Raw genomic sequence first — 9,707 nt, forward strand, 5'->3', positions numbered from 1 at the left:
TCTTTTTGAGACAGGGTCTCACTTATGTGGTTCAGGCTGGCCTTGAGCTCACTTTGTAGCCCAGGCTGGTCTCGAACTCACAGTGATCCTCCTGCCTCAGCCTCCCAAGTGCTGAGATGACACGCATGCGCCTCAATGCCAAGCTGGACATTCATCTTTGATGGGCCCTGCATTTGTATAATTAGAATCTCTGGATCTGGAGCTTGATGATCAGTGTTTTTTCGATACCCTGAGATAATTTTAACATGCAAGTAACACATTGCTTTTGTGCACTAATGGACCATGGAATAAGTTGACTGGATTACCACAGGCATTAAAAATTGGAGCACATAAAATAGAAAAGAAAACATCAAAGTGTATCACATATTATAAGGACAAGTATTATTTTCTGGAATTTTGTTTCATGTATGCTTATGTGTACATGTACATGTGAATAGTGAGTTTCAGCATACATTTACCATCTCTTAATAAAACTTGATTATGTCTTAAGATTAATATGCCTGGCTATGCTCTTATGTGAATACCTGGCTGCCAGAAGGACAGAGGGAATCAATAGTCAAAGACTCACCTAATGACACAGTTAAAGTTTTCACAAGCCATTGGCCATTTCATTTATAAGTAAAGTTACACATTGACATAAGACCTGTAAAATCACTTAGAGTTTCTGCAAATGCTGAGCTGTTAATATGCCTGGGAGTTTTGAGACAGGTGCTTTTTAAAACTAGGCAATGGAATTACTAATAATGTGTGGTATGCTTTTCAGAATATAAGCACATCAAAAGAAATCACCCACAGAGTAAAAATAAAATCCATAAATTGGGAAAAAATTTTAGTCAACTGTCCATTGGAGAAAGAACTTCTACCTAGGACATATAAAAAATTTTTAAAAATCAGGCCCCTCAAATTCAAAGACCCACTACAAAAATGGATGTTGGAGATGAATAGGCTCTTCTCAGGTGAAAAAATACAAATGACAAATAAATACATGAAAAAAAAATGAATATCATTAGTCATTCAAGAAATGCAAATTGAGATAACACTGAGATTCCATCTCACACCAGAAAGAATGGCTATCATCAAGAAATCAACCAATAACAAATGCTGGAGGGGCTGTGGGGGAAAAAGGAACCATTCTCCCTTGTGGGTGGGAGTGTATACTGGTGCAACCACTGTAGAAATTAGTGCAGAGAGTCTTCACAAAACTAGGATTAGAGGTCCTCTTCAACCCAGCTCTTTCCCTTTTGGGTATTTTTCCAGAAGAACTGAAAACATCATACCGCAGTGACATATGTGTATCATTGTGTATAGCAGTGCATTTTGTCATAGCTAAATCGTGGAAATAACCCAAATGCCCATCAACCGAGGAATGGATAAAAAAGATGTGGTGTTTTTGTATAGTAGAATATTAGTCAACTATAAAGAAAGATAAACTCGAGGCTTTCATAGGTAATGGATGCAACTAGAGACTATACTCATAAGTGAAATAAATCAGACTCACATGTGTAAATATTATGCTGTCTCCCTAGTGTAAGAACCTGAAAGTATATAAAATCTGATAGGTACAATAGATGCTGTGAAAGGGAAAGAAACTGCTCAAAAGGAAAGAACAACTGGGATGAGGGAAAAGAGAAAAGAAAGAAGAAAGGGAAAAATTATGTATATACATATACACATGTAGCTAAGATCATTGTACTATTAATTTCTATTGGCTTATTGAAAGAAATAGCTAATGTTTAATTGTTTGATCAGTCTTACATACCTACATCTGGTTATCTGAGTAACCGATTTGAAGATGACAATATGTAAAACAACAACCATTGTGAATTTCCTATCACCTTGTTTGAAATTCTGTATCATTTTTGTTTGTTTTGGTGTTGTTTTGTTTGTCTTTGTGCTTTTTAATTTGCTTTTGTTCTTTTCTCTTTAAAATAAAAGCAAAACAAAACAAAACAAGAAACCCTTACACTTGCCAGGCAGGCACCATGCTGCTGAGTTATACCCCTGGCCCTAAAACATTATCTTTTTTTAATGCTGTTTTTACACATAATTATTTCAGGATATAAATTGGTTTTATTCTCAGGTTTTTTTAAAAATTCATTTAAATTCACACATAAACTGTTTAACTTAAGTTTTGCACAAAATTAAACTTTTCTTAACTTTTCTTAAGTCAAAAAAAGAGAATATAAACCAGGACAAAGTTAAACAAAATATTATGTACATATATATGTATACATATATATTTAGAAATAATGTGCAATAAAGTATGGAATAAAGGTAAGAAAAATAAGATAATAAATGTTGGCTGCAAATGCATATGGATTAAATTTCTGTGTTAAAAGGTGTAGGTCTTTAGTTTCAAGTTAAACATACAGATTATAAACACCCAACTTTTATATTTATTATATATATATTTATAAATATATATATTTATAAATATATATATATGCTAGACCATAAGAAAAAAATGAAAGAATGAAAACTGTTTAAAAATATGAGCACAGGTATACTAGACAAAAATAAACATAAAACTAAAGAGATATCACAATACTAATATTAGATTAAGACAATCAAAACCAGACATTAAAAAGAATAAAAACGATTAATTTATGTTGATAAAGGATACATTACACAACGTTGCTTATGTAAATGTAGACCATTATAACCTTATATCATAGCAATAACGAATATAAAGCAAAAAGAAGAAATTGGCAGAAATATAATAGTAGTCTCAATTTTTAACAGATTTCCCCTATTGTGACAGGTCAATAAAGCAAAAAGCAAACATTGATGGGATCTGAACATTATCTGCCTTGACATCTCAAGCAATTGATTTAAACTTCTTTTCTTGCTAATAAATAAATGAGGAAACACTTTGTTAAGCCTTCCAACATTCCCACACATGCATTCTACAGATACATTGCTACATTGCCTGACAAATACTTTGTTATCTCAAACAATCTGTTCATTTTTACACTTTTTGTTTATTTCCTTTTGGGTTTATTCTAATTATACTGGGCAAATGAGTGGTAACATCAAAGAAAAGCCCCTAGATTTAAAAAATGTAGTCTATATTTTAAAAATAGCAAAAAACTAACAGAGTAGTCATATAGTCTGAGTTAGTTCATTAGCTACACCTGAATGCTATAGACCTTCATTAAAGATCTCACCTTAATGAAAACAAGCAGAACAATGAATGGTAATGTGTAAGAGCATGGAAGAGCCAAGTCTGAACAACACTATGTGTGACCAAGAAAGGCACCAAACTATATCCACTAAGTGCACTGACTCCAGAGTCGAATGTCCTCCAGTCAAACTTATCCAACAAGGACTGGCTGGAATTTTTGAAAAGCTAATCTCTGTACCTTCACTTCACCATAGTAAAGTGGGAATAATAGTAATGTTTATGTTACGGAGTTACTGATCAACTTAAATGAATTAAAAATGTATAAATTTTTGCGGATGGAAAAACTGATCCTAAAATTCATAAGGAATTTTTAGAAACTAAACTAAACCAAACAATCTTGAAGAATAACATTTGCAGATCTAGTTCATGACTTCAAGATTTACAATGAAAAGATGGTAACCAGAAATGTGACATTCCCTTAAGAGTAGATATAAGTATATAACCGTGGGTGCAACTGGGAATCCAAAAGTAAATTTATATGCCAAGAAGTTCCCAAGAATATTTAATGGTGAAAGAATAACAGTATCTTCAACAAATAGTCCTGGGAAAGCTATCATATCCTCATGAAAAAAAAGAAGTTGGTTATTAATCTCACACTTTATATGAAAATTAACTCAAAAATTTAAATATGAGGTATGACTACAAAACTCTTGAAAGAGAGCATAGGAATAAATCCTTATGGCTTTGAATTTGGTAATTGATTTTTAGATCTGACACCAAAAGCATAAGCAATGAAAGAGAAAATAAATAAGACTTCATAAAATTAAAAGGTTTTATAAATCAAAGCCTACATTATCAAAAGTAAAATGACAACTCATAGAAGAGGATAAAACATTTGCATATTGTATATCTGATAAGAGACTATGAAGAACACAAAAAGAAATGTTGCAACTCAACAACAAAAAGATTAAATTTTTCTAAATGGACAAAGGTTTCACCAGACACTTCTCAAATGAGTATATACAAAACACAAATAGCCAGCAATCACACAAAGCCATACCATTAGTCATTAGAGTAATATTAATAAAAACCACAATGACACTCTATGTCATGTTAGAATAATAATACTGAGTCCCAAGTTTGACTTACAATTTTTTGAGTTTATGATAGTATGAAGTTGCACCCAAAAAAGCCATTCTAGTTTTTTACCTTTAATATAGTATTTAATAAGTTACATAGATAGTGAATATTTTAGTAACTTGTAAAATAGGCTTTGAGATGGATTATTTTGCCCAACTGTGGACTAATGTAAGTGTTCTGAGTACATGTAAGGTGGGCTAGTTTGGTAGCTAGTTTGGTAGCTTAGGGATATTAGATGCATTTGTAATTTGCAATACTTCCAATTTACAATAGATTTATTGGGACATAACCCCACTGTAAATTGAGGAACTTACACTGAGGAATATTGCGAGTCAAGGAACATCATAATTTAAAAAAGAGAAAACTACAAATATTGGCAATGATGTTGAGAAATTGGAACCCTCATATGCTACATGTGAGATGTAAAACTCTGCATCTCTTGTGGAAATTAGTAGTGGTTCTTCCATGAGCTAAATATAAAATTACTGTAACCCAAGAATTCTATTTTTAGGAATATACCTGTGCATTGAAAATGGGTGTTCAAACAAAGAACTACAGCAATATTCCTTTTTTTTTTTTTTCCGGTACTGGGAATCGAACTCACGACCTCGTGCTTGCCAGGCAAGCGCTGTGCCACTGAGCTAAATCCCCAGCCCCTTACAACAATATTCATAGTAACACAATTTATAATAATTAAAAGTCAGAAACAACCTAAATTTCCTTCAAATTATAATTGGAGAAGCAAATTTGGTATATCTGTACCACGGAATAATATTTGGCCATAAAATGAATGAATACTTCATGTTACAACATGGGTGAGCTCTTATCACATTATCCTAAGTAAAAGAAACCATATGCAAAAAGCTACCTCTGTAAAATTCTATTTATATGAATTGTGCAAAATGGGTAAATTCAAAGAAATATGAAGTAAATGAGTGATTGCTGAGGACTGATGGGCAGTTACTGATAATGGCTATAGGATTTCCTTGAGAGTAATGAAGAGATTCTTTAAAAAAGGAGTGATAACTAATACACAATATTGTGAATGCATTAAAGGTTCCTGAAGCCGGGCATGGTGGTGCACACCTGTAATCCCAGCACTCAGGAGGCTGAGGCAGGAGGCTTGCCATGAGTTTGAGGTGAGCCTGGGCTACATAGCAAGACCTTGTCTCAACCCCCCCCCCAAAAAAAACAAAACAAAAATAATTAGAAAAATAGAAATCTACTGAATTATACACTTAAAAAGGATCAAAACAGATAAACATTATAATCACATGCATATCAGTTCCAAAAAAATTAAATGCATGTAGGGAACGTAAAGCAAGGTCAGACACAGAGTAAGTGCTTTATCACTGTTGGCTATTATTATGTAAAACCGAAGTATATTAGAAACTAACTAACTGTATAAAAATCTAGAGATGAGCTGCTATGGTCTCGATCCCCCTCCATTCATATGTTGAAGCTCACTCAATAATGTGATGGTATTAAGAGGCAGAGCTTCCAAGACATGATTAAATCATAGTGGCACAGCCCCCATGGATGTGATTAGGGCCCTTACAAAAGAGCTTGTGGGATGAGGTTAGTTTCCTTCCATTCTTCCCACCATCTCAGGTTGGGGTTTTCTCCCTAGGTTACTTTTTTCTCCCCACTGGAAGATGCAGCCAAAAAGTCCCCTCTAGAAAGCAGAGAGCAGCTCCCATATACCTACCACTGGGGAGCTAAACTTTTCTTCGCTGTATCAAGTGGGTTTATTTTTCTTGTTCTATCTATTAATTGCTTAAATAGGATGTCAACTTTTAGGGTTGCACATACCATAGAGAGAAACTCAGATCTGCTTTGGAGTCTCAAAGCACATTGCTGAATTTGAGTTTTATCTAAAACATCAAGGGACCCAGGCTGTGAAGGAAATGAGGGGTCAGGGCTGCCTAGGCCTTTGTGTGCACCTTGGCCCCTCGCACAGGGCTGAGCATGGTGCATGGGGACTGAGGGAAGGATGCACAGCGTTCTGGGATTTGCTGGCTGACAGTGTGCTGGGAGTCATTAACTTCTCTGAGTCGGACATGGGCCTGAACATAGCCTGATTCCTGCAGTGTGGTAGATATCTTTGGGCAATAAGGTGTCCTAAGGTTCTGTCTGTGGCCCCAGTTTTGATATTCTCAGTTCCTGGAAGTAACTAAGGTAGTCAGGGCCTCAGGAATGAGTTCTAGTATCTCAACAGAAACAAGTCCTACACAAAACTGCAAATGGGGAAACTGTTAACAGTGCATTATCTCGTCTGTTCACTCTTGTATTCTGTTCTTTTCTCTACCAGCTCCCCAAAGCAGTTCCAACGCACAACCTAGCCAGACTGAGGAGCTACAGTTACAGTGAAATGGAGCAGCCTCAATGCAGGGACTGTGTCCTTTCACTTTGCCTTTCAAATCATTTTAAACTTTTCGTCATTATATTATTAGATTACCTTTGTACAAAAATCTAGAAAGTATTCAAAAGCAGAGTAACAATCCCCTCATCCAGAATAACCTCAAGTGTCTTTTCCCCCATATTTTAGTTATACGTTCGTTCACTTACCACAGAAAGCTGCACGGATGAGAACTTACTAAAGTTGTGGATATTACAGCCATGGCTAGAAATTTATTATGTAAGGCTTACAGTTCTTACCTGCTTCTGTTGTTAATTCAGGAAATGTAAAACTTGTAGGTGAAGTTGCAAGGATGGAAGCTGATGTAAAAATATAAGCTGTAGAGATAATGTGGAGAAGTTACATTAACATGTGCTTCCCACAATCTGCACAATGGGTGAAAATATTTGGCGACTAATCATCCGACAGGAGACTAGTACTCGGAATATGCAAGGAACTCATCAACTTAAAACAATAAGCAATCCAATTAAAAATAAGCAAATAGTCTGAATAGGCACTCTTCAAATAAAAGAAAAAAGTACAGCCAGCTGTAGTGGCACATGTCTTAAAGCAGTGCGAGGAGGCTGAGGTAAGAGGATCACACGTTTGAGCCCTAGCCTGGGCAATTATTGGCTTAGCAAGAAATTCTCTCAAAATTAAAATAATAACAGTAACAACATTAATGGCAATAATAGCAATAATTAAAGGACTGGGGGTGTAGCTCAATGTGAAGGCTCTGGATTTAGTCCCTAATACCACACACACACACACACACACACACACACACCAAATGGTCAACAAATACTTGAAAACATGCACAATACGATGAGCCACTGGAGAAATGTAAACGAAAACTGTAGTAAGATTCCATTTCACTTCAGTTAGAATGACTACTACTTTTATAAAAAAAGAAACAAATGCTGTTAAGGAAGTGGAGAAAAAGTAACTTATATTCTTTTGGTGGGAATATAAATTAGTATAGCCTCTGTGAAGAGCAATCCGAGGTTCCTAAAAGAACTAAAAATAGACCTATATGATCCAGCTGTCCCACTCTGGGTATTCTACAAATCCAAAGAAAGTGAAATCAGTACAACAACAAAATCCCATGCTTATTACAGCAAAGCACAATAGCTAACACACAGAGTCGGTCTATGTACCCATCAGCAGACGAAAGTGAGGTTCACGTACACTATGAAATATTATTCACCCAGGCTTGTTACCATGGCTTAATCCTTCCTAATAGATAATACCTGTTTTAAGAATACTTAGTGATCTTTATTAATTACGCTTTTCATAACTAATATATAGCAGTAGAGTAGCTGTGTCCGACACTAGAATGCATGCAATGCGCTAAGTACTTTGCTTTGTCCTTCTGCTATTACTGTGAGGCAGGCACCAATATGGATAATTAGTCTATGTTCTGATATCCATCAGGCTTTCAGATGCTGGACTATATTTGAACCCAGTTCTTCCTGCTCTTCATTCCCGCGCTCTTAACCACTACTCTATTTTGTCCCCTAAGGAACCTTAGAAAATGCTGGGTGCCATCTCTGTGTCTACAAAATGCTCAGAAGATCATACTACTCACCCTAATGGGGTCACAGGCAGGTCAATGAGCAAAATACATTTCAGGGAACGACCTGCTCTTCATCTCTATGCTGGGACAAGTCTTTCTAACACAGAGACACTGCACTGGAGAGGACATCATTTATAACTTCCTCCAAAAGAGGTCAATTCTAAGGTTAATTTGATACAGTCATACTTCTGTGATCTCTCTTTAATTTTAATGAGTTAATTTATATTTTTTTCCATACCACATGACATGTAAATCAAAAAGTGTCGTTATTCCCTGCATGGAACTTCAGTAACAGATACACAGAGAGGGGAAATGACTTCCCCATGATTTCGTGCTGTGGCTTATCCCTCTTTCTAAGAGAAGTAGGAAATTATATTTTTTGAGAACTGAGGACCATAAACCTACAGTCACCCTCATTAATAACCAAGTCAGCTGTGATGAGCACGCACGTGTGCTCCCAGCACTTCAGGAGACTGAAGCAAGTGGGTTGCAAGTTTCAGTTCTCCCTGGTCAATTTAGTGAGTCCCTGTCTCAAACTCTAATTAAGTAAAGATGGGTGGGAAACTTCGCTCAATGGCAGAGTCCATTTTGGTTTGATACTCAGTACCACACATACACACACACACAAACACACACACTCACACAGCGCTTTCATTTAGAAATGAATCTTCTTGCAAATCAAGCCAAGCAACAAATTTATTCACACAAATATATTTGTCATATTTGATGAAATTCTCTTAATTCCAGGGAGACTTAGAATCCAGGCAAACTTCTCATTCCGGAAAATGATGATTCTCCCACAAATACCTGTCTCCCTTGTGCAATATCCTCATTACTGTCCAAGTCCCAATAAAATCCATCTTGCAGATTAAAACCTAAGAGACTCTTCAATTATTTATTCATTTAAATAAAGCAGAAAATAGGAGTAGTTGGTATTTTAATCCATGTTCCAATATCCATCAAGCTAAGAGAAGTACCCAACTAAAATGTAATAGCATTAAGCTAGAAAGTTCGCTCACCTGACAATAGTGCTGAAATTGTTATTTTCTCATACATCCTGGAAGCTTGAGCTGGCTCACAGAAGCAGTGCGAGAAAACTACTGAGGAGAACAGAGAGCGTTAGTCCCTGGCCCAACCTGCATGCTGTTATCTTTCTAGCCCACATTCCAGGGGCCACTATCATGTGACGGGCGTCAGGCAGCATTTCGTATAATGCAAAGTTGGTAAACGTTTGTTAAAAAAGATACATGACTATCTGCTTAACCAGGAATACGAAAGGGGTAACTTCAAGTGGCTGCTTCATGTTCAATTTTCTTTGCCAAATTCAAGGAGATGACTGCTTCAAGTTAATTTACTTTACATTAGTTTAATGGGCAAGGCAAGGAAGTAGCCAAAAGTTGCCACACTAGGCTTAGAATCAGACCGTCAAGGCCTAAGTTCAGGGCACTCAGGCTACTGGAGAGCAATGA

General features: G+C 36.0%; 1 protein-coding gene across 2 annotated transcripts in view; it reads right to left on the reverse strand.

Moving 5' to 3' along the window:
* The window catches only part of LOC102028003 (glycophorin-A), a 27,391-nt gene extending 17,969 nt beyond the window's left edge, over positions 1–9,422 (reverse strand). For both annotated transcript variants that reach the window (XM_013515262.1, XM_005386628.1), the window contains exons 1-2: positions 9,258–9,422; positions 6,923–7,000 (exon numbers count right to left, since the gene is read on the reverse strand). In XM_013515262.1, the coding sequence (XP_013370716.1) occupies positions 6,923–7,000; positions 9,258–9,294 (115 nt within the window). In that variant the 5' untranslated portion in view covers positions 9,295–9,422. The remainder of the gene's footprint in view (positions 1–6,922; positions 7,001–9,257) is intronic.
* Positions 9,423–9,707: the final 285 nt, after the last annotated feature.

Source organism: Chinchilla lanigera, unplaced genomic scaffold (genome assembly GCF_000276665.1).
Source record: "Chinchilla lanigera isolate Chin_1 unplaced genomic scaffold, ChiLan1.0 scaffold00027, whole genome shotgun sequence".
Classification (NCBI taxonomy): Eukaryota; Metazoa; Chordata; class Mammalia; order Rodentia; family Chinchillidae; genus Chinchilla; species Chinchilla lanigera.